Here is a 24,668-nt window from a genome sequence, read left to right as displayed (position 1 = left end):
AATCAGTGCCGAATTATGAGATGCAGCATATGTTTACAAATGGCAGTAATTCTAGAAAGGTCACAAAGGGGTCAGTCATCTATGGCTGTTGGATGATTTTTTATAGGAGATAAAGTGACACTAAAGTGACTGTTCTGGTCTGGACAGAATCTGGACATCGTGGGAACAAGCCCTCACTATTAACAAAATTGTATCTTATTTGTGTATCACTCGGCTGCAGATCCTCAAATCATCTCTGAATTTGTGCTGACACTGTTTTTCTGGAGGGTGGCTACTTTTGTTCCCCATGGTCCCTGTGTGTGTTGTAAAGTAGTCACCGCTCCATGCTCACTTCTGTGATGGACTACAATCTCATGTTTCGTTTACTAATTTGTATTGAGACTGTAGTCCATCACAGGAGTGAGCTTAGAACAGTGATTACTTTACAACACACACCATGGGGACCATGGGGGACAAAAGTAGCCACCCTCCAGAAGGAAGGACAGTGTCAGCACCAATTCAGAAATAATTTGAGGATCTACAGTCGAGTGATACACAAATACGGTAAGCTACATTTTTGTTAATAGTTAGGGTAATTGAATGCATTATGAAGATTTAACTCTTGAGTTTAGTGTCACTTTAACTCCTATAAAAATCATCCAACGTTTTCTCCCCCCCGTTTTTTGGGGGTTTGGTGCCCCCTTACAATTCCTACCAGACATAAAGGGCCTGGTATGACTTTTGCAGTGAACTCCACATCTTTTTTTGTTACTTTCTAACTTGGGGTCCCTCCTAACATTTCTACCAGACATAAAGGGTCTGGTATGGATCGGGAGGTGGACCCCACGCTATACTTTTTTTTTCTTTTTCGGCAGACCGTCCTCCCTGCTTTCACTGTGTGCATATGCATTCAGCTCGGCTGAGCTCTTTGGCTTCCTTCAGCTGCTGTACGTGCTATTGTGAATAGCCCGTACACCAGCCCTTCGGTTTGGCTGAACTAAAGGGCTCTGGCGGCCGAAGTGAGCCAAAGGATTAGCCAAAGCTATGGCTATATTCCTCGGCTCTTTAGTAAATAACCCCCTAGGACTTCAGGATGCAGGAACTGTATTGCATGGGTAACACTAGCCCCAACTACTGGCTAGTAGCTACATATAAAAAATAGAGGTTGTTACAAGCTGTTGCTGTCTTTCCCTAGGCTTTGATAAGACAATGAAGGAGCAGCAGCACATTAATGAGTTCAAATCACTGCTTGCTCTGCTCTTTTCTACTGTCAGTATGCTGCTTGCCAGCCTATCTACATGGAGCATAGCCTAACTGGTTCCCAGTGCTGTCCCTGCCTCTCCCAGTGAGGAAAGGGGGATTACAGGAGACCAACACCAACTATATGCATTTAAAAATACATTTAATACTTTATTAATTATTTAACTACTTTAGCTGTATTATTAATGTATCTCTGCCTGTAGTTCTGATTGAAATGTAGGATATTGGAAATACGCTTAAACATTTTGCTTTTACAGGTGTTCTGATTCATGTGAAAGAACATAAACACATGTATCACATAAATAGAAGGAGATTACCTGAATTAATGAAAGAGTTTCCAGCATTGGAACAAACCCCTGAACATTTTGTAGAGTCACCAGAGTTGCATGAATCTAGAAGAGAAAAAAAAGGATTAATTATGACTACTTACAATTGTAAACCTTTTTCTATAAATGTGAGTAAAATAACCACTGCTGAAAGGAATTGATCACTTCTACAGCCCTAATGTTGTATTAAATGCATGTATGCATGCATGCAATTTAGAGGTGCATGATTTAGAAATTTTTCACATATTGTAATTCTACTACCTCTACCATTCAGTGTCAATTTTTAGTCCCAAGAAGACAATGGCATTTTAGTGTAAAATGGATTTAGACTGGCCACAACTGTCATTTCTTAGCAAATCACATGGTAAAATATGAATATTTAATGTGGAAGAGGATGTTCTTCCACTGGGTATTTATTCCAGTTTTCCACAACACGACATCCTTTTTTCATCCTTTGTTGCATCTCAGTGCTGCAGACACATCCTGTCTACATGCATGCTCTTTAACAAAGGCTGTATGGCATGGCATTTGACAAGAGTGGTTCATGCCTACGTGTTGACAATAGGAAGACAGGAACAGATCATTGTTACCCTTTAACAGGAAGTGTCTGAACAAGGACATTCATGGCAGGATGACCAGATATTATTTTAACACCTTACCGCTGGCAGGCATGACACGTATATGTGTCACCCCAGAGGGTTGGCCTTAAATCTGGCTGTATGTTTATATGCTTCAGCTGACCTACTGTTCTGCCGACCAACTGTTCATTAGCGTGCTCCCAGAACAGTGACCGAGTTGTCAGCAACATCTCCTGATCATTGTTTACGATCAGTGTGAGTTAACAATTTGAGCACTTTGACAGATAATCACAGTGATCACATGATCAGGAAGCCTGCCTCTGACTCTCGGTGGTAGGATCCCCTTTAACCCTTTAGCTTCCAACCACGCATGTAGTACGTCACTAACAGTGGGCCCCTCTAAATAGACTCCAGGTGGCTATAGACGCGTCAGAATGTACCTGGAAGCGACACTAATTGCATCACTTCCAGTTCCACAGATGTCATTCCCCAGCTAGAGAATCACTTAAGTAGCTTCTATGCAGGGAAAAGGTGACACATAGGCCTCATTCACACGAGAAAAGGCCGGCACTTACAGCTCCGTGCTGCGTGCACGGCCGTATCGCTCAGTTCCCAGGAAGGACAGGTGCTGCCTGTGATCAGTATGCAGCCCCTGCCCTTCTATATGGGAGTACGTGGCCATACGGTGCCTTACGCTCACCTAAAGTGCAGGTCTGTACAGGTGCGGGTGTCCCGGCTCGGACGCAGACAAGATCCATCCTGTCAGCGTACGAGTATGGACACCCTCACGGACGCGCAGGGCGGGTGAGCGTAGGGCGCTACACATGTCAGGTATCTCCACATGTGCCAGAGTGAAAGCAATAATTCTAGGGCTAATATTTATGGTTAACTCTATACTCATGACCTGTACAGGATTTTAAAGTGTCACCTATGGACAATTTGGGTTACCGTATTTTTTCACTGTTTCACAGCCACACACCATTATTAAGCTTGGCATGTTGGGTATTTATTTATATGGCGTAACCTCACTGTACATCCGTTTTACAGGATCTCTGCTTTCAGGAATATATAACTCTTGGGGGTTATAAGTATTTTTCAGGCCTAAAAATGTAGATTATAACATGTGTGCCAAAAAACGCCTTGGTAGCGAAAGGGTTAAGGGCTGCCAGGAGTCGGCGGCAAGAGGTTAACGTAGATTTAAACCTATTGTAAATGACTTTATGAGGTTAGTATTTGTGCTATAGGATTTATAGTATCCCACCTGTTGCAGGATGCTATTGAAGGGGACCTGATCCACATCACTGTTGTTATACTCTTGTAGAACTCTGACGGCTATAAAGGACATCAAGTTCAGTGCAGCTACATTCAAAGTGAAGTTGTTAATCTTTTCCTCAAGATCTGATGTATACTGCGGGGAGGAGATGAGAAAGTAATAAGAAAACTTGTTCATTACAATACGACCTGTCATTGAGATTAAAACTGTGTCTCCTTCATCCCATTAACATTACTCATTAGTTATTAATACACATACTAAAGAGTGACTCAACTGTCACACCGAACTGAAACATTATCAGCCCTTTACCCAATACTAGCCTGAAGCTGAAACTTAAAGCAAATTATAGTGTAGGATGATACGAAACACACAGGATGATTCTGTATAAATTAAATCAACCATAACATATGAATTAATTGTATCTTCTAGCATTGTGAGAAGAAGACTCCTTTTGTTTGTTTCTGTCCGGTGACATGTTATAGTACAATCTAATGTCTATAGCTGCAGGCTTATGGAAATATCATAATTTGAAAGTCATATTGACTGCTGCTTACCTGGGTAAGGTTGAAAGCGCTGTCCAAGTCAATAGGGTTGCTAAATTGAAGAACATCCCAAATTGGAGAGCCTTTCTTGCACTCGCTGGGGGTAAGAGACATAAAGTAAGTCAAAGGGTGCAGAGGCAGGATTACCAGTCTGAATTGCCAAGTGTAATTTAAACCACCAATGTGCATGCCTTATGGTGGGTATGGGGCACATGCTGCAAACCTCCGTAGAGTCCCATTCACACAGCACCTCTATTACTTGATTAGACAGGCAGTGAGTTGTACCCTGCATATGCTCTGCACGTCTGAAGCTGATAGATGGACTTTGCTAATGGGATGGCACACTACACTGATCTTTATGGATGAATGAAGCTGCCCTTTATTCAGTGAGAGCAGCAACAGTAACTGGTATTCACAAAGAGCCCATTGAGTGCATTTTATGGCCACCATGTCTGTGCTAATCAATACTTTGTCTGAATAACAGTTCAATTTACCCATAGGGCAAAATGGCAACAACTAGTCAAGAAGAACGGCGAGCTGCATCAAATAAAGAGGTGCTCAACATTTGACTTAATGAGCTCAGAGTATACAAGTATATTAGTCATCCATACTTTCTGTTGAAACCCCATATCTTAGAAGTTGAGAGTCTTAGTAGTACTAGTGGGTATAGTTTTAACCAACTTTGAAACTTTTTAGGAGGGGCTTTAGACCAGAGCACAAATGAACCATATGTATATACATCACGTATGCCTGGATTGACAGCAGTAAGCACCATCAGTACACATCGTACTTCTGTCTTTTCCTGAAAAGGACTCTATTGAAGAATTCGGTGGCAGCAGACTATACTACAGGAGCCCCCTGTGACCCTGGGGCTCATAGAGTCATATGGGCTGCTGGTTGTGCTGGAGAACTACTTTACCTCTACAGCATATAAGCCCATATGCAATAAGAGCGTTGTGAAAAAGAGTGTATACCTGGGCAGGCACACATATTGATGAGTATTTATCAACACCCATTAACTGGCACAGAACATTCTTGAGATTCTCACATCTCACGATTAACTCAAATAACTTCCAATTCCAGCTACTCCTGGCTGACACTGAACTCAGCTGAAAGTGTATTTATACCCAAGAACAAAAAATAATATACTACAGCTTTCCTTTCCTTAGATTTGGTGGTTGCATTCATTTTTTTAATTTTTTTCCCCTTTAATTTCACCTGGCGATCCTATCGGCATCACACTTTCTGTCCTTGGGTAGCAGCACTCATTTACTGTGGCGTATTTAGCGACATTGTCACCAGTATCACATTTCGTGTCCTTGGGTGACAGCACTCACTGTGGTGTATCCAGCGACGTTGTCACCCTAGGCCAGGAAGTGTGTAGGACTGCAGAATACATCCCCATCTCCACAACAAATAAGGAATGTGTTCTGTAGTTCTGTAGAACAGGGGACAATGCTATGTGAGAACAGTCAAAACAAACAGTAAGCATAGGAAGGTATCAGCTCACAGTATTTCTGTGTGCAGGATCCATAGGTATTTGGTTTGAGCTTATTAAAAAGATATAACAAAATGTTTAAGGGTATATTTTACAGACCAAGAAGGAAGCAAACAAGAAAAGTTAATTGTTAGGGTTTATATCAGGGGTGGGTAATAATGTTTTTAAGGGGCCACATGAGAAACCAGGACTGTTGTGGAGTGCCTAACCAATAGTGTCTATTGGTTCAGCTCTCCACAGCGTCCCAGTTTCTCATATGATTAACACATGGTCCTGCACAATGCACATACCGGGCCCTACAGTATGGCAGGCGCGTTGCATTGCCTTTCATGTGAATGCAATTGACCGCGCAAAAACGCACCTCCCGCACTGGTAACGCAGTGTGGTACCGTGCGTTAAATGCACAGAACAATGCGATTAACACATGGACCTGGTGGGAGCGGGTCCTAATAGTAAATATGTTGTACATACCTTTTTTTTTATTTCTCACACGCCATTGCTGGGACGTAGAGGTGCAGGAGAGGATGGAGGAGGACAGGGTAAAGCTGGGGCAGGATGACTTTGCCACTGGTTGTTGGGACTGCCCAGTGGTACTAGCAACCAATGACTGCAGAGAGGAGGATCCCTAACGCCATTGGTTGCTAGGAAGCCAGCGGTCCTAGCAACCAAGGACTGTAGAGGAACTCGGTCTGGACACAGACTGATCGCCGACTTGTGCTGGGCTATGGCTTGCAGTGGATGTACTGGCCTTGATGGCCGGTGCAGCCATTGGCAGCCAGCCATAAATGAGCACAGGTCAGCGATCAGTCCATGTGCACACTGGGGCCAGATATAGACTGTGGGCTAGAGAATATCCAGGTCTGGTTTATACACTTTGGCACTACAGCTGTGTTGAAACTACAAATTCCATAGAGCACCATCCTCTGAAAGTCAAAGTCTTACAATGCCTTATAGGATTTGTAGTTTCACCACAGTTGGAGGGCCAAGGTTTGGTTACCCCTGATATACATGCTGAATACAATTACTAGGGTGATTCACACTGGAAGACAGATGAGAACATACAGGCATTACTCACTTATACATATCTGTAAAGCTGGTATTTTCTCTGAGCCCAATTTGTTTTTTCAAGTTGATATTATTCGGCAGATTTTGAGGATCATCCAGAAACTGTAAAATTACATATGAATAAGCAAAAGCGACTGACATGTTAAGTGTCTGTGAGTAAATCTAGCTTTGCTGTCTTTCATTTCCTTCACTTACCTTATAGATATCCCCATTCACCCAGTGCTTGCACATAAGCGTTTGTATGTTTCCTCCAACCAAGAAGGTGATGAACACGAAGAGGATTAGCAACCAGGAGAATATGAAGGTCAAATACATCTGACTGCAGGAGATAAATGCATTGGATTGGTCAGGACACACTATTCTGTGCTATCAATACTGCTAAGACATTAGTGAACCCTGTGCTTCCAAAATTTTGGTTGGCTGTGTTGTGTACCATTGCCATAACATCTCTCATTCTTGTCATTCACAATTCAAAAGTTTTTAAAGTAGGTCTTTGAGGGAAGGCCACATAGACCACCCTAGTGACATTGTAGCAGCCGGAATGTTTGAGCTGTATTTACTAATGGTGGGTCTTCAGTCCCTGCACAGTCTTCTTTCTCTTGCCCCGGCTCCCATTCTTTGCCATACAAACCCACCCACTGACAGGGCCAGCATCCAATCAAGACACTGCTTTTTACACCGATGGCAATCAAAGCCCAGAAAGGTAGACATTTCTAGGTCATGGTTTTATATCACTATGACATTAGCGTTGGCACGTTCTACCACAGAGAATATGATGACTACAGTGATGGCTGATAAGGCACTAGAGCAGTGGTGGTTAAAGGAGAACTATGAGGTGAGTGCTTTTCACTCACCTCATAGTTCTAGCCGACCTGTGACAATGACATTGTCATCGGGAGGTGAGCGAACACATACCGGCGTTCGCCCACCTCTCGATCCTGTCACGGCTCTCTGCCGTGACAGGGGAAGTGCTGGATTCCCCCCTCCCCACTCCGATCCTCCAGCGCTGACTGGCGGAACGGATGGGGGAGGGGGCGGGTACAGCTGGCTCTGCCTCTAGATAGGCAGAGCCAGCTGTCAGCCACGCAGCTGGGCGGATCCCGGCACAATTGTCGGGAATCCGCTTCAGCTGCGGAGTCTCAGTATACCGCGAGCTACAGCTCGCGGTATACTGAGCCTAGGGTGACGGGAGGACGCTAGTTTGTGTCCTCCAGTTACCCTAAGGAGAACTATGGGGAAAAGCCTTAACACCATAGTTCTCCTTTAACTAAGCAAATAAAGGGGGTCTCAAGTGCAACCAGTGGCGGAACTACTTGTGTTTGTGGGTTTATGGGGGGGGGGGGCAAAAAAAATCTTGCACCATGGCCCTTTGTTCCTTAGCTCCGCTACTGAGTGCAACCCCTGACATGTCCAGAGGGCTGCATATTAGCTTATGGCCCGTTCACACTGATACATTGCAGTAATCCACTGTAAAACGTGCGTTTGTTATTTCTAGTACATTGCCATGCACTCATGAGATATATTATGTGTAAAATGCTTATGTAACTAACAAGATGCTTACAAAGTCAAAGCCAATGTCATCCTATTTCTGGGCTATGCCCACATATGAAAGGATTATTTAGGTCTAGGGTATCAGGTAAAGCAGTTTTACCACTCATTTGTCTCCCCTATGCTCTGCCTTGTGGACTATTCATCTGCGTCCTCAAGTATAGTGTAGGGCTTCGGGCCCTGCACTAGATGTGATGATACCAGTGGTCGTCTGACAGCTGGAGAGTAGGGAAGAAGAGGCTGGTCTTAGAGCCATCTGTGGGATCAGATAAGTAAAAGTCCTTTTCTCAAGTACCACAGACTCAAGAGCATTTAAAGCCCATCTCAAAAGAAAGAACTTAGCCTTGCAGTGGGGCTGCCCCGCACTGCAAGGGTTAAGCACTAATTTTCTCTGGGGGACTCAAATGAGGCATTGCAACTTACCTGAACCTGGCTCCCTTGGCAGTGCTTATTTATTCTCCCCCTCCACTCCAGATGTTGGAATGTTTCTCAGCATGTTTAATGCAGGTCAATGGACCTGCAGAAGACATGGTGACGCCAGTGGCCCTTAGACCACCGGAGTGGAAAGAGGAGACCTTGCAGTGCGGGGGTAGTCTCACTAAAAAGGTAAGGTTTTTGTTTGCACTGAGATGAGCTTTACCCTTGCTGTGAAGGGGCAACCCCACTGCAAAGGGAGTTTCTTTCCTAGAGATAGGCTTTAATTTATTAAACATGTTTAATTTTTTTTTGCTTTTGCTTTTCATAGGAGGTCTGCATTTGGTCAGTGGAGATACGATTCAGCCCCTCACAGAGCTCTGTTGCACTATATCAATAATGTATTGCTAGAGAACAGGCAGGAAAGAACTACATCAACTCTTCCTGAGCCTTGGAAATGAGGGCAGTAATAGTGCAAAGCTATAACATGTAACCTCACATCACTTTCTCTGTAGACACAATGCGTAGGACATTTATGGTCCACGAGTCGTGGAGCCTAAAAAGAAACCGCTACCCTTTTAACAGTAAAATTTAGATGGGATGACAACCATAAAGAACCATTATAAATATTCTGAATTCAATGAATTTAGGCAATGAACATCCCCTGCCACACCACTAGTTATGTGGACCATTAAGAATTGATATGCCAAAAATGATTGGTTAAACCCAGAATAGTTTTTTTTTTAACATATTATATTGGATTTTTAAAATAGCAAACAAGTTAATTAAAGAAGAACTCCAGGAAAATCACAACTTACAATAGCAGTGGGGCTACCCCCACGTTGCAAGGGTCAAGGGCTTTTAATTGTCTAGGAGAGCAGATTTACTTTTCTTTTTCCTTGGTCACACAGGCTCCCTCCAGGCTTCAGTGGTCTAAGATCCACTGACGTCATCACGTCTAATGCAGGTCCATTGATCTTCATTAGATGTGAGGACGCCAAGGGACATTGCATAGCTGGAGCGGAGGGGAAGAGAGTGCCAACCACCGTGGAACTGAAGGTCAGGTGAGTAAAAAAGCTTTATTTGAGCTCCCTGGACAAAATGAGCACTTAACCCTGCGCGTTGCCCCACCGCAAGGGTACGTTTTTGGTTTTCCTTTAAGAGATGTGTGGCATTGTGAGGCAATACCACGGTGTTAGGTGGCCTCAAAGTCACCCAGGGTTCTCAGCCAGAGGGGCTGAGTGGCTCCAGGAAGACATTACTGGTACCAGGAGAGAACTGCCTTTTCAGTTCTTTCTGTGTTTTCTGGATCATGGTTGGGATCCTGGAGCCAGGAGATTTCTTAGAGCTCTGGGTGGGAAGAAATCTCCATTCCTGGGTCCATGCTTTGGTGGTGACCAGCACCTGATTGTACCTGATTGCACCTGTGTACATCCCTCATGAAGAGTGTGCTGGGATGTGTTCAGGCCCCCCCACCTGTGAGTCAGGAGAGCTCCACCCTGGAGTCAGTGGAGGCCAGTGCAGCAGGGAGCTGCGGGGTTTGCGAACCATATTGAGAGGATTGGCATGTTATTGCTGTTGTCTGGAGGAACCAGACAGTGGCCCTAAAGATTGAGGCCGGAGCAGCAGTGCTGCAAGAGAGACAGATGTCGGTGAGCCCTTATCTGTTATATGCTACTGCGAGCTATTTATGTTGGATTTCATGTTATCTACCGTTTTGAAAGCAAATAAACTGCATCTGACTTGCACCTCCGGTCTACAGTGGAGTGTCCTTGTTACAGATGTGATAAAGATATTAGTGTATAAGAACACTTATGGCACTTGAATAGAACCTTTTCATAGATATTTATATATATATTGGACCAAAAGTAGGCGGAAAGAGGGACATTTGGAGAGGGACAGTTGGGAGGTATGACATTGAATGTCTCTCTTTTAGTTTGTGTTTCCTTCCTCAATGTTACTTTCCACCACTGCCTGCTGCAGATCACTTTGATTTTTCCTAGATTGTCAGAACAATTTCCAATAATCCGACTGCTTATACTTAGTTCCCTGATTGACTGAATTTCGTGATTACCGTGAGAGAATTGTGTTTTTTCATTTTAGCAACAGTATCTAATTAAAGAGTTCACACACATTACAAGGAAGCCAGCTCCATCCCTCCGTCTCCGCAGACTGCTCTCCGGATCTTGCAGTAGGTAGAGGCCCCAGAGACCAAAGATCAGCCCCAGTGCTGTGCAGGCAGATATCAGGAGAAGGACACAACATAGAACAACTCCGATTATCCACCTGTTAGGAAAGAGATAATGGATGCAACTTTGTTTAGGGAGTGGTGAGTAGGTGTGCAGAAGAGTTATATTAATAACAATGGAAACAATTATAGGGAGATCTAGACCACAGCTTTCATGGGAGTGGTAAGGTTTTGCAATGGCATTATACAAAACTATTGCTAGTGTAGCACCTGTAGGCAGGAGTGCTATTAAATTTAGTTATTGTCAGATTGTATGCACTCTGATGCTAATTTGTAGTCTGTGTTCATCTGTTTTCCCCTGATCAATCTGTCATCGTTTGCATGTGTCTGCTGCTGGGTGTACCTTGGCCACAGAGCAGAGCAACCAATGAGATATTGCTATGAGTAGGTATCCCTCTCCAGCCAGTCACTGTGAGGTTAATGGCCAGTGGTGCATGCCGGGAGAGGAGATAAATACTTGGGGTGGACCTTTGTGAGCTCTCTATTCCTCTTCCGGGCCCTGCCTGGGGGGAGTCTTATATGGACTGTCTGATTTGGCTAGGCCTGAAGCCTGAGGGCCAGGCATGTGCTTACACTGAGGTCTGGATCTGGAGGTCCAGTGACTACTACTGATACTAAGGATGAACATGACTGATGACTTCTGATCTAAGTACTACTTTACCATTTGTTCTTTACACAGATTGCTGTTTCTGGCTTAAGGCGCTGAACTGCCAACAGTAAAAAGCACATTTATTCCGATGGGGCCCGTTAACGCAAACGCCGCCCAAACTGCTCACTGAGCCTCTTTTTCAGCGCTGATCAGCACATATAGATTTCAATGGAAACGTGCTGATCAGTGCATTTTTTGGTGTTTTTAATTGCTTTTCAGCACTGAAACACGATTAAATACACCCAAAAACTCCCATTCAAAAATTGTGCAGAAACCACGCTGAACCGCTATCGCCTTGGTGTGAATGGGGCCTAAAGTTCCTAGTCTGTGAATGGCAGCAGACTGTGCTCTACTGATGAAGGAGTTTACATCAGCCTGGATAGTCCTGGCCCTAACCCTCTCTCCCTGAAGTTCAGCAACAAAATCTCTCAGCATTTATCTCCATTCTTCTCCCATGTCTTCTTTTCTTCCTCTTCTCCCCATGCTTTTATTGAATATAGTGTTTTTACGGTACTTTTTGACGCTTTCAATTACTCCATGTGTTAATTGCATTAGGCGGCTATGGATTTTGTCATCAGAGTAACGTGTTCAAGATATTACTGAACCCATATTGTATGTATAGATTACATATTTACTTGGACTCTACGGCTGTACACCACTGTTTGACGTCTGCTAATCTTTTAAGTCATTGTATATTTTATGCAAAACAATAAAGATATACATCCTTAAAAAAAACTAAAACCTAGAACCTGTGTGGTCACTCTTCTTCATCACCATGTCTAAGCTATTGAGAAAAAAAGCTTTGATTCTCGGCAATAGTTGCATTGCCTCTTTTACTTTATGTAAGCCTTTCTGATGCATTTTGTAGTAAAAAAAATGTTTCAGACTGTCATGTACCGGACCTTATAATCAGTGGCGGACTGAATAACCAAAGGCCCTGGTGCAAGATTTTATCTTGGGCCCCCCTCACAAGACAGGGGTGGGGGGGCGCGGGAGCAGATCAAACTGGCCCCCGCCCCCCCAGCAGTCTCTAATGTTGCAGTAGCGTGCTGGACTTACCTGAGACCCTGCAGAGCACACCATAGATCCTGCATAGCCCACCTGAAACTCTCTATGGTGGGCTCTGCAGGGTCCCAGGTGGGCTGGTCTGGTCGTCGGGATCTATTTCCCTGTACCTCCTTCCAACTCTTCTTACCTGCTGCTGCTGGGACCCAGCCTCCTCTACCCCCTTCCCTGCCACCTCTGCTATGCCGCCCCCGTACAGTTGATACCCATGTAAGAGGCCCCCCAACCCCCTCACATGGGTACCGGCCATACCCCCCTGATGGCGGTGTTCTATCAAAGGTTGTGATTACCTTAGAATGTGTGACCGGTGACGTGGTCACACATTTTAACGTAATCTCGCCCAGTTTTTCGGCGGTGGAATAGGTGAAGCATTCCAGCGCTTGCCCAGCTGTTCCAGGGCACATCCGCATCGCAAATCGCATGTGCAGGAGAACCGATCTGCCCTGAAACAGCTGATCGGTCCTGAAATCTCACTTCTCTCCGGATGTGATCTCACATTTCAACGCACTCACAAAGTCGGATAGAAGTGACATTTCAGGACCGATCAGCTGTTCCAGGGCAGATCGGTTTGGTCTAAGGTTTAGTAGAACATAATAGGTACAAAAGTCTATTAAACTATTCTTAGATGTGATATGTGTACTGGTATGGGGTCACCACAGGCATTAGTCCTCCATTGTGGTCTGTAATGCAAATTTCAGGTTGCTTCATGCATGGCAGTATAAGGTTTTAATGGAGATGTGCACTTCATTCAGTGCACTTATCCAGGGGGTTTCTGTAGAGATGAGTAACCTGACAGAATACTGGCAAAATCAGGGGGCATCTTACAGGTCCTAGGATGTTACCAATGGTATGGAAACCCAAATAAAGTTTGTAAGCTTTCTTTGGAAAGAGAGTGATGTAAATGTAACCTTGTATCTGGTATGCATTAAAGAATCAGTCCATGCAAAACTGATATTTTAGTTACACTTGCAGCCTGGTGGAAGCTAGTCCCTGGCTTTTTCTGTGCCTTGGAAGCTCCAACATTTCAGACAGATTGTGGTATGGCTCAATGATACCCTGATTTTGACTCAGATATGGTTGGGAGGTATGTAATGAGGAAAGTGTTAAGCTGCCCACATGTGAGCTGAGCCTTGCCCAATGGGGACTGTGCAGATGCCAATGGCTGAAAGCAACTCGTGAATAGCAATTAGACGTTATAAAACTTTGAACATTACTACTGTTTCCCTGGTGTAAACAAACATGATCCATAGACATGGTCAGATTGTGCCTGCACATCCAACCAGTCTCTGTTGGATATTGGCAGTATTTAGGGGTGAATTCCAGTACTGTGCATAAAGTGTAAACCTACCATCTGCATTTTTTTCCTTTAAAAAAGTTCAGATTCCCATTTAGCAACCATGCTAGTGGTGCAAATCTCAGTCCCCTTTTGTTAGTATCTTTGCTAAGAGGCACAGAATTGCATCAAGAACTTCATTATGAACATAGGTGTGAATTGAGGATTTGTATACGCTTTAAAAGAACGCACAACTGCAGTGAAAACCAGGACCCTCTAATACATAATATAAAGGAATGAAGTTTAGGGCTGGATACCCAAAGTTGTAGTGACCATAGTGGTGATGATTAGGCATGAATCGAACATTAGTTACCTTTTGAAAGATACCAGGCAGGTTTATCTTCTTTAAATTATTTAGTTTGCTTGAAAGTTCACCTAGTGAGGGAATCTGTAAGACAATATGATATATTCATTTAAAAAGTCAATAAATCACGTTTTGTTTTTTTTACCTAATTTTACTAATTTAAGACATTGTCTTTCCAATTTCCTATATTTTTCCTCTTTGCCCTTACAATTCTATCACCATGTCATATATTTCCTTGTAAATGTTATCCATGTCCTCTCTGCCCACCAGTAATATTGAATTTACTTCTGGCCTTTCTTGTTTTTCATTGTTATGTCCATCATAGTTACACCAGTATAATGGGAACCTACCTGGGTTTGCCCGAGTTGAATATTTCGGACAATGTTGGAGGGCTCTGCACAGTTCTCACAGTTTCGGTCTGATAACACTCTCAGTAGATCCTCTTGGAGGCGAACAAGCTGAGTGTCGAGGCTCTTCTGTCTTGTCTTCATGTCCGTCAGAGTCTTGTTAACATTGAGCAAAATCTGTGCAGCAGCTTCCAAGTCTGTGTATGATATAAAACAACAGGCCCGTGAGTAAATGTTATAGCCTGTTCATTATTAAAGGTCTCCTAAATAGTGTTTATACAAAGATAATTCTGATTTGATGATAGGAAATGGCAAATGTTGGATATTCTTCAGGCTTGCTGTGCCACATTTTTTAACAATTTGTTTGCAAAAAAAAGTGCCATTTCCCTTTCCTCCCCTTCCCCACACACGTCAGAGATTATAACATGGTATCATCTATACTAGTCTGCTATTTTAATGAGAAAGCAGCCCCCCAAAAAAGCCTTGGCCTTTTTGTATTTTTTTTTTTTTTTAGTTTTAGAGTAGAGAAATGTTGGCTTTAGACATTCAGCCTACAACCATGATGGGAAGTTGCATTAACATTGTAGCATTATGTGAACTTTGCTTCCTAACCTTTGCCATAGTAAACTGGAAGAGGGATTCTTCGGTCTTACCTGCTCAATAAGTTGTAAATGTAATTTGTAATGAAAAAAATCATAACCAATTTTAAAAAATACCCTTTTCTTTTTTATAACATTATTACAAGCTGATAAATTACTTTTTTTACATTCTGCATCAGGTATCTTCCTGAGGAATGGAATAAAAACCATTCAGGGTAAAAGCAGTGGGAGCAAACTTTCACACCTCCTTTGCCCACTGTTTACAGCTGTGGTCTTTCAAGATTTGATCTGTTACATTTCCTATGAAGTGAGGAATTCTGGAAAATTTCCATTCTATAATTCATTGGAAGCACTGTTACGCTTGTCAGCATCTAACTATAAGAAAACCAACCCATATGCCTGAAGGGCAATAGGGCTTTCTCAAACAAGGGGCAGCCACGTGGTTTTAAAATGAACTTGAACTCAAAAAGTGAAGATTTCCTTTTTTTGGGAAACATCTGGAAATATTAATTGTGCCTAAGTAGCACTCTGCAAGATTTACCTTTTTATGCCTAGGCATTCAATTGCCTTGAGCCATATAGCTATATATTCACAATGTAAGATAATCAAAAGCATTGCTATGTCTTATTGCTAGTCTCATGTGGTTTGGAGAAAGATTTGGTAATGTCACTGCTGTGCCGCTCCCTGTTCTCATAGCTGGAGAGAAAGCTCTACTTGTAGGCCTGCAGTGCAAAGATCTCCCTGCTTCTGGCTCATTCATTCTGTGGATCTGTGATTTCTGCTCCTCCTCCTACTGGTTCTTGAATATTCCCCCACCCATCAGTGCGGCAGCGGCAGCTCTGACATGCAGAAGTTAAACCCTGCCTACCAAGATGGCTCCCTATAAACAATGATGCTGGTAGGTCATTCAGGTGAAAAAGATCAGCTGCAGCTAGCCAGTTCTGGCGACTAGAATTTGCTCTCTGTGCTTGCCTATTTTAGGCCCAGCTTCAAATGTTCAGGTCCTCTTTAAGAAATCATTTTATAAATAAAGTTAAAAAAATAGTTTATTGGTGGATCCAAACCAGCATGAAAGGAGAACCATTGATGAACTTCCGGAGAAATGAGTTTAAAATATTTTGCTAATTTCTAAAAAATAAATGCTCCAGTTTGGTACATACCTTTTCCTGTCTGCAGCGCATGTTCTAGAAGCGGTCGGATCTCATTATTGATCTTAGCATTCACAGTGCTATTGATGGCGGGACGAAAGCCTATGAACACAAAAGACAAAACAATCTAATCATTCTCCACAAATTGCGCTTCTGATCTATCCCAGGATAAGTCTGCCACTGGCTGGCGGTTTTAAAGGAGAAGAACGCAGATCATTGTGTGTGATCTCAGTTCCAAACGGCTAATTGCTGTATTGGTCCTAGAGATAAGCTGAGCTCTTGCAGCCGGTGATTCCTTTTATTGGGACAACATACTTGTTCTTTACAGACGAAGCACGCAGCTGTTAGAAGCTTGTACAATTCCTCTTCAAGGGGGTGATTTCAAGTGCTTGCTTCAAATGAACACTTGAACAAGAAACCTGGAAGGATGGAAGACAGCCACACTTCATGTGAAATGAGTTTGCTGCAGATATGAAATGATTCACTAGCAACATTCAGCTTGAGAAGTGAGTGTCATGGCATGATTCATTGTATTTGCCAGATATGAAAACCAAGAGAACAGTGCATGCATAATATATGCTGGATATACTAGAGAAAACATAAATTAGAACTGGATTATAGGCCATTGAGGTGTTCAGTGGCCACAGAAAGAGATTAGGAAGGAAGCCAAGTGCTTTAGTAGTGATCACACTGTAAATATTGAAATATACTTTAAATACCCTTGTAATAGACAAATATCTTATAGTACATAAAGTAAGGGATCTGTATGCTATCCCTAGCCTGTAAAGTCAGAGAGTGACCAAATAAAACCATTTAAAACTTTTACCTGCCAATATGTAGCTGGTATCCGGTTCACTCAAACGCCGCGTACTACCCTCTTCTGCCACTACATCATGCTCAATGACAGCACAACATGTGCAAAGCAAAACATAACGAGCCCATGCACATCTTTGCATAGTGAAATGCTTGATAAAACACAGATTTTACTGTGTTTTACCTCTACACACAAATTGTGGTGTTCTGCAACACCATTCTTTTTGAATGCAGGCCCAACACACTATTACTATAACGGGCAATGCATTTCCACTGCAGTGCACCAGCACACGCATGTTGTGCATTGTGATGTGCTGCTTTAAGAAAAGAGGGTCAGGTGTGCTTTTTTGGTGTATCAAGGTCCACTGCCAGCACTGTTCAAAATGAATGCACAAAAACTCTATGCTGTAACATTTTAACACTACACATAGCCTGAATTGGTCCCAACACTTATTTTCATGGAAAATTAGCTATTTTACTTGGTTAATCCTACAGAAAAGATTGTCATTTTTTTAAAGTTATAGGCCAAGATAGTTTATTTCTTAAAGCTGAACTCCAAGAAAACAGCTAAATACACAGTTGGGCTGTTTTACCAGCTAAAGGATTTGTATTCCTCTAGCCCTGCCAGGCAGCAGAGCTATGTTGGTGATCTGACTTTTCCCTTCTGCAGTTATTCCATAAAGCCTGATCACTTCAATGCCCCAGCCTATGATGATATATTATTTCAAGTGATCTCGGCGACATCGCCTTCCACGCTTCCCTGCTGTACATTTAGCTCTGCTTGCCCAAAGCAGGGCTAAATGTAGAAAACAACTACTCGCCAGGGGCCCGGAACTGCATGTCCCGGGCATCAGGAGATAGGAACTCCACACCCCTGCTACCCCTCTACTCCCTGCTGCCCCAAGGCCGAGCCTTGGTTGACCTTGTGGGAAATCCAGCCCTGGATATAGTGAAGGAGAGCAGAATGCTGATGAGGTCATCTCTCTGCTCTCTCCTTTTGTCAACATGTTCCTTTGTCAGCAGATGTTTGCTAGTGCTACAGAAATTTGGTGTGTTGCTCAGGAAGGTGAAGCTGCATTGTCTACCACAGCCAAGATTCTCTATTCACACGACATCGGTCTGACTTAAAGGTCCTTCACCTTTAAAGACTGTAAGATTCCCCTGGAGTCTGCCGTGCCTTTAGCAATGTTAAGCCTCTCTTCATAGAGTTCATGGTGGCAAATAAACTCTTCAAATTGTTGAAAAGTGATTGGCGGCCATCTGTTTACAACCCCACTAAAAGTCAAGGGTTTTACTCTGAGGAAACATGTCAGTTCACCTAACTTCTGGGGGGTCCCTAATAACATCTAGGGGGTATGGCCCTGTTACATATTAAATACACATTAATTGGTTATGTTTTATAGTTACATGGAGTTCAGCTTCTAAGAAGCTTTACTTAACAATGAATGGTTTATACGGCAGATCAGTGAAATCTGTTGGTTGGTTGGTATGGTTTACTGCACTTTAACATCTGTTTTGTATTCCTGTGTGTGACCCCTCTTCCTGACCTAGATGAGTAGGTCTAAACCAGAAAAGCTAATTTCCTTGATGCATTGTTTTTTTTTTCTTGTTCTGCTTTAATAAGAGCAATGCCACTGTGATGTAATGGAAGAGATAGACACAGACAAAAGGGGGCAGCGTAATGTAGATATTTTCAAATGATTAATTCCTCTCTCAAAGCAGGAAAAGTACTAATTGGTGCTAATTGGTTAAATTAGGTGATATATCAACCTCCTTACTTTAAAAGTGATAGGTAACAATTGTCAGCAGGTTGTATTCAGTGATACCACCTTAATATGTCTGACCTTCTTTTATGAAGGAGTTTCCCACTTTATACAATACACGGACCCTCGTGTCCTAAACCTGTAATAGTAAAAAGTCTCTGCTGTTGCCAGGACCTCATTACTCTGATTCTGCCAGCTGCACATGAAAGAGTTTATGAGCATCAGTTGATGTGTAGATATGAGTGAATTCAACGCCTTTCTCTCCATGTGTAAACAACTGCTCCACCCAAATTGGGGGTTCTTAACAATTCTTGCACCCTGCAAATTAAAAAATATGATATGTTCTCTATCATGTTCTATTTTGGGCCAAATCATTTAGGGGGACCATTACAATCTCAAATTGACACTTTGCGGCCTAAAAAATAACGCAGCAAAGTTCTGTCCATGATACTAATTTTTATTTGCACTAACAGTTACATTTTTAAGACAAGCTTTCGGGGGTCTACCCCTCTCTCATGAATTCCATGCAATACTAATACACAAAGGTTAAGCAAAATGTTAATACAAAATCTGCATAAAGTCTTAACATTTTGCTAAATCTTTGTATATCAGTGCTGTCCGGACCAAGAAGAATGCAAATAGTGCAAAAGAAAAAGTATTACGGACAGTACTCATCTGTTTGGTGCACCAATATGGCTAAAATCACCTTAAGCATGTCACAAGCAAAATAAGATATGGCCCAAGTAAGTAGATATTGATATGTATGTGAAGGTTCTCATTTATCCAGATCATGATACACAGAAGTTAGGAGTAGTTAGTCACATTCAACTGGAATTGTTTTGTAACGTTGAAGACACTTTACCACCCATCTAAGGGGATTCCTCAGTTCCCAACATCCATTTGAACGGAGGAAGCCAATTAAATAAATGATGGAACATCTTAAACATTACAAAATACATATTTACATAATTTCCTGTTTCCCAAGTAAGTAGATATTGATATGTCTGTGAAGGTTCTCATTTATTCAGATCATGATACACAGAAGTTAGGAGTAGTTAGTCACATTCAACTGGAATTGTTTTGCAATGTTGAAGACATTTTACCACCCATCTAATGGGATTCCCCAGTTCCCAACACCCATTTGAACTGAGGAAGCCAATTAAATAAATGATGGAACATCTTAAACATTACAAAATACATATTTACATAATTTTCTGTTTCCATAGCAGTAGTGCCTTAGCAAAACCACGTATTAGCTTCTATGATAACTAGTTAACTGTAATAGCATTGTACTTACTCTCTAAGTCAGCATAAACTCTTTTTTTAGGAACTTCAAATTCAGTAACCACCTTCGTAATGGCCTGCAAGAAATATTTGTGAAGAAATGTATTATGATTAAATGTAAAGCACATTTAAGGAACTGCACACACTTTAAGAGACTCCCTGGGGGGAAAGAGGGCTGCAATTTTAAAGTGCAGGAATCTGTACGTAGATAGGTGGACATGATTGGGTGTGGACATTGGGGTGAAACCTGCAATGGAGAGTGAGGGGAGAGCAGACAGAGAACATAGTGTAGACAGGAGCGGGGGAGCTACCAGAGTATATAGTGTGGATGGTGAGGAAAGGGCTGCCAGAGAATATAGTGTAATTGGCGAGGAAAGGGCTGCCAGAGAATATAGTGTAATTGGTGAATAAAGGGCTACCAGAGAATATAGTGTAATTGGTGAATAAAGGGCTGCCAGAGAATATAGTGTAATTGGCGAGGAAAGGGCTGCCAGAGAATATAGTGTAATTGGTGAATAAAGGGCTACCAGAGAATATAGTGTGGGTTGTGAGGAAAAGAGCTGCCAGAGAATGTAGTGAGGATGGTAGGGACAGGGTTGCCAGAGAATGTAGTGTGGATGGCAGGGACGAGGTTCCCAGAGAATGTAGTGTGGATGGTGAGTATGGATGGTGAGGGACAAGCTTTCAGTGAATTTAGTGTTGATGGGGAGCTTCTATCTGAAAACAGCGTGCAAAGGAGGGGGGCCTTAAGGAAAGCTACTGCAGAAAGTGTGGTGACAACAGTGAGAGAAGGTAGTGCAAGAACAGGGAAAAGAGGTGCAACACAGGGGTTTCATGCCATGCACACTGTGTAATGAGGATGTAGATGCTAGTGATAAGGAATATCTCAACCATGGCATAGACACAATTAAGCACACAATGTGTGTGTGTGTTGGACTTCTCGAAATTCTCGAAAATAAACCATTATTCCTTGTTCGATGGTTTACTCAGTGCTTCATCTCTCGTGCTGTACTGCAGTACCGCCAGTACTGCAGTTTAAGACATTTATACCCCAAGCAGTCACGATGATCCTTAGGCTTTGCTGAAGGGTCTTATTAAAACAAAGATATAAAAGGACAAGCAAAAATATGATGTTGTGACCTCCAGTAAAGCCTCAGGATCAATGTGACCCAGGGGCTTGCTTCGCATTAGTCGTGACCCCTGTCATGCTTCAATGTGGCAATGACCTCCCTGTCTCTATAATTCTTTCTGTGCTATTCCAGTTATTCCCTCACTCTGATTTTCTTACTGTCCACCCAGGAGAATTGCTCTGTCTTCCTTAATCACCAGTGGAGCGTATGAGGCCAGATTTGAAATCTGCACATCAATGTCCCCGCTTACACCACTTCTTATCCTGTGATGCCAATGTAATGTGCTGTATCTCTTATCCCCATGAAATAAAAATTTCTGCTATTTTTTTTGTGGTGGGAATGAAATGCATGGCTAGCTCGGCTGCACACACAAACTACGCTAAAGTGCTTTTCTAATGCCAGGGCTTTGTTTCCTTGCAGCATTAATTATACATTGAAGCTGGGGCTGGCTTTCCATCTGACAACTGCATGTCAATCATGAATGTACTTTACAATCATCTCATTCTGTCCTCATCAGAGAAAAACGGATAAAGTTAGGGGCAGGAGGCAGCTGCAGTAAAAGAAAAGGCATGACTCCTCTCTGATCTCTGTGATGACATGCTTACAGCAAGGATCAATGAGCAATCAGTCCTAACAATATATATGGATGGCTCCAACCTGTACTTAGAATATGTTATGATTTCTGCAAAATTGAAGTTTTTACCTTTGGTTTAAAAGAGTAACATTCAGAGCCCTCTTTGGCTGCATATGTGCACTAACTCACAGGTCTATTCAGTAAAGGGTGAAGAGTTTGGAGAAGGCAGGATAAGTGAACATTTTAGACCAAAATAGCTGATTTGGAAAATTTCTCCAATTCAGTTCACTTTCTACTTCAGCTGTTCTAGATTGTTCACTTCTCCTGCCTTCTCCAAACTCTTCACCCTTTAGTAAATAGACCTGTCAGATACACTGCCACTTATAGAACTGTCCCTTTTACTGTCTTCAACAAATATTCATGTTATGTCATTAAGACTTGTTCATGTAGTCATGCTTTATGTCCCCCCCCCTTTTACTCACCTGTGGGATGCTGCTCACAGAGACTCTGAAATCTTGCAGGGTCTTTGAAAAGTCCTGAACTCCATAACCAATTTCATCGTGTGCCTTCTGGTTCATATAGAAAGTGCAGACCACCCCAGCACTAGCAATGAAGAAAAGTTAATAGAAAATGATTACCATGGTAGTTGACAAGGCTTACTGATAAATCCAGGTAAATATTATATATATTGCATATAAATATTTTATGGTCACACTTTTGCCACCAGCAGCTTGTGAGAAGGAAATTTTTGGTTTACTTCAAAGCTGAAACTAAAGACCTAATAGCAAGGTCTCAATATTTACACACACATAGCTAAAGGAGTCAGGAACAGAGAAAGTTCCACCTAGATCTTGCATTTACAGCACTCAACTAGGACAGAGCTAGTACTGCCCTTACTTATTAGACAGTTTAAAATACACTGAACAGACCATAGCATTGAAATAGCCGGCATTTAATGTTTATCTTTAAAAGGGTTTATGCAAATAAAAATATTAGTTTATAAACTCATGAAATTATTTGACCAAAAAACACTATTACCCTTAAGGTGAAGGCTGCAGGGCAGTAATTCTCATTCTGGTTTCTCTACCTAGTGAGTGGTTGATTTGGAACTAGGATGCAGAGCCAGAATTCAGACCTTTTAGCGTTCACTAATTACATGTTTATTCCAGGTCAATAACTTGCTAGGCAGTAAAGGGAAGATTAAGCTGTCAACTCCCAAACTTGCACCATGAAAATCCAAATCAGCAATGCAACCATATTTCTGTCCTTGCAAGTTCACTTCAAAAGCAGCTGTAAGAATTTAGGTCACAAGCAGGAATGGTTGGATTACAAGACATTCAGAAAGAATTAAAGTATATCTATAGCCAAAAACATTTTGGATAAAGTGGGGAAGGATTAGGACCTCTGTCAGGTTTTACTGCCGTTGAAGGATTTATTGGAGAGATTCCTTTACTTCCTGTATGGCAAGGACCGGATTAAGAACATCACGGGCCTGGTGCTTAGGATTTTGGTGGGACTTTTTATGAAAATGGCGACGGTCACCGGGGACCTCTTCCTCCTGTCCGGGTTATGATTTGTATTCTCTCTACAGCTTGGAGTCAGTGTTAGAGCGCCAGGGCCTGGTTGCAGCTACGACCTTGGATGATCTGCCACTGACTCCAAGGGACAACAAATCGCAGCAATACATTATACAGCAATGCAGAATACCGCCAGCTATAGGGTACTACACATCCCAGTAATATATTACATAAAAATGCAGAATACCACCAACTATAGGGGACTACAAATCCCAGAACTACTTTATACAGCAATGCAGAATAATAGGAAGCTACATATTCTGTACTACATACTACATGCTCTGGGTTCGTGGCCTGATTTCTCCGGGGTCTCAGGAGAGCTGTGCAGGGTTTTTTTTTTGGGGGTGGGGCGTGCAGGCTCTCAGGAGGCTGTTGAGGCTCTCGGGTGGCCAGTGCGGGCTCTCAGGGAGCCAGTGCGGCTCTCTGGTGGTCAGCGGTAAATTTAAAAAACATTAAGTACTTGGGCACATTTGTTAACTAGGAAGTGTATGGGGGAATGTTCGACCTGCAATATTTATTAAAAAACTTTAGAGTTTAATATTATTTTAAGGGCTCATTTAGACTGTTGAAGTCTGGTGCCCTGAATTAACACATGCGCCTTAATGCCACAAGTTATCGTGTGCTACTTTGAGGCAGTACATTTATTTTAGTGGTCTGGTAATGCACCAGACTGCACACAAAAAATCAGACGTACTATTTTCTGCAATGGCGCGCACCGCATGTGTGGTGGTGTGCTGCAGTGCAGGTGTGTTGAGGTGCTATTAAGTATGAATGTCACTGCATCACCTCAATGCATATGCACAATGCAATGCACTGCAACAGTATGAAGGGGCCCATAATCAGCCTGCATTTTCACACACTGTCCATATATCTCTGGACGTTAGGCAGTCCTGCTTAGATTGTAACTATGGGGGTGCAAAGGATGCAACTGCTGCATTTACCTTTCCATCACATGTCTATTTCTGATGTTTCAAGCGAAGGTCAAGACAAATCTTTTTGTCATCATCTGTAGCTATACTTACTCCCAATCAGTGTTACCCTTTATATTATTGCTCTGCAGACAACATTCATGAAATATTAGCCACTGCTACCGTAGTATCAATGTGGTCAGAACCAATTAACCTACAAGTATGTTTTGGCACCAGAACACCCCTGAAAAGCCCCACAATTGTGTACTTTGTTGCTGGATATGTAAGTTATAGGGGTGTGGTGTTGTGTCTTCTCTGGTGGTTCATACATATTTTTTACGGTTTGCAACAGAAAAGCGGACCACCTCTAGGAACCCAAAACATAGTGAGAACATGCAACCCCTTGCAGGTAGCATTCCTAGTGGGAAATGACCTCAGGACCC

General features: G+C 42.5%; 1 protein-coding gene across 1 annotated transcript in view; it reads right to left on the bottom strand.

Moving 5' to 3' along the window:
* Positions 1-24,668, bottom strand: part of PROM2 (prominin 2) — a 66,966-nt gene that overhangs the window by 27,862 nt on the left and 14,436 nt on the right. The window contains exons 4-14 of the mRNA XM_018558901.1: positions 22,223-22,343; positions 20,050-20,113; positions 16,189-16,278; positions 14,433-14,626; positions 14,036-14,166; positions 10,617-10,769; positions 6,717-6,840; positions 6,532-6,623; positions 3,971-4,055; positions 3,405-3,551; positions 1,557-1,631 (exon numbers count right to left, since the gene is read on the bottom strand). Of these exons, the coding sequence (XP_018414403.1) occupies positions 1,557-1,631; positions 3,405-3,551; positions 3,971-4,055; positions 6,532-6,623; positions 6,717-6,840; positions 10,617-10,769; positions 14,036-14,166; positions 14,433-14,626; positions 16,189-16,278; positions 20,050-20,113; positions 22,223-22,343 (1,276 nt within the window). The remainder of the gene's footprint in view (positions 1-1,556; positions 1,632-3,404; positions 3,552-3,970; positions 4,056-6,531; positions 6,624-6,716; positions 6,841-10,616; positions 10,770-14,035; positions 14,167-14,432; positions 14,627-16,188; positions 16,279-20,049; positions 20,114-22,222; positions 22,344-24,668) is intronic.

The sequence above is a fragment of the Nanorana parkeri genome, unplaced genomic scaffold (assembly GCF_000935625.1).
Source record: "Nanorana parkeri isolate BGI_ZX_2015 unplaced genomic scaffold, ASM93562v1 scaffold367, whole genome shotgun sequence".
Taxonomy (NCBI): Eukaryota; Metazoa; Chordata; class Amphibia; order Anura; family Dicroglossidae; genus Nanorana; species Nanorana parkeri.
This window is presented reverse-complemented; position numbering and strand designations above follow the sequence as displayed.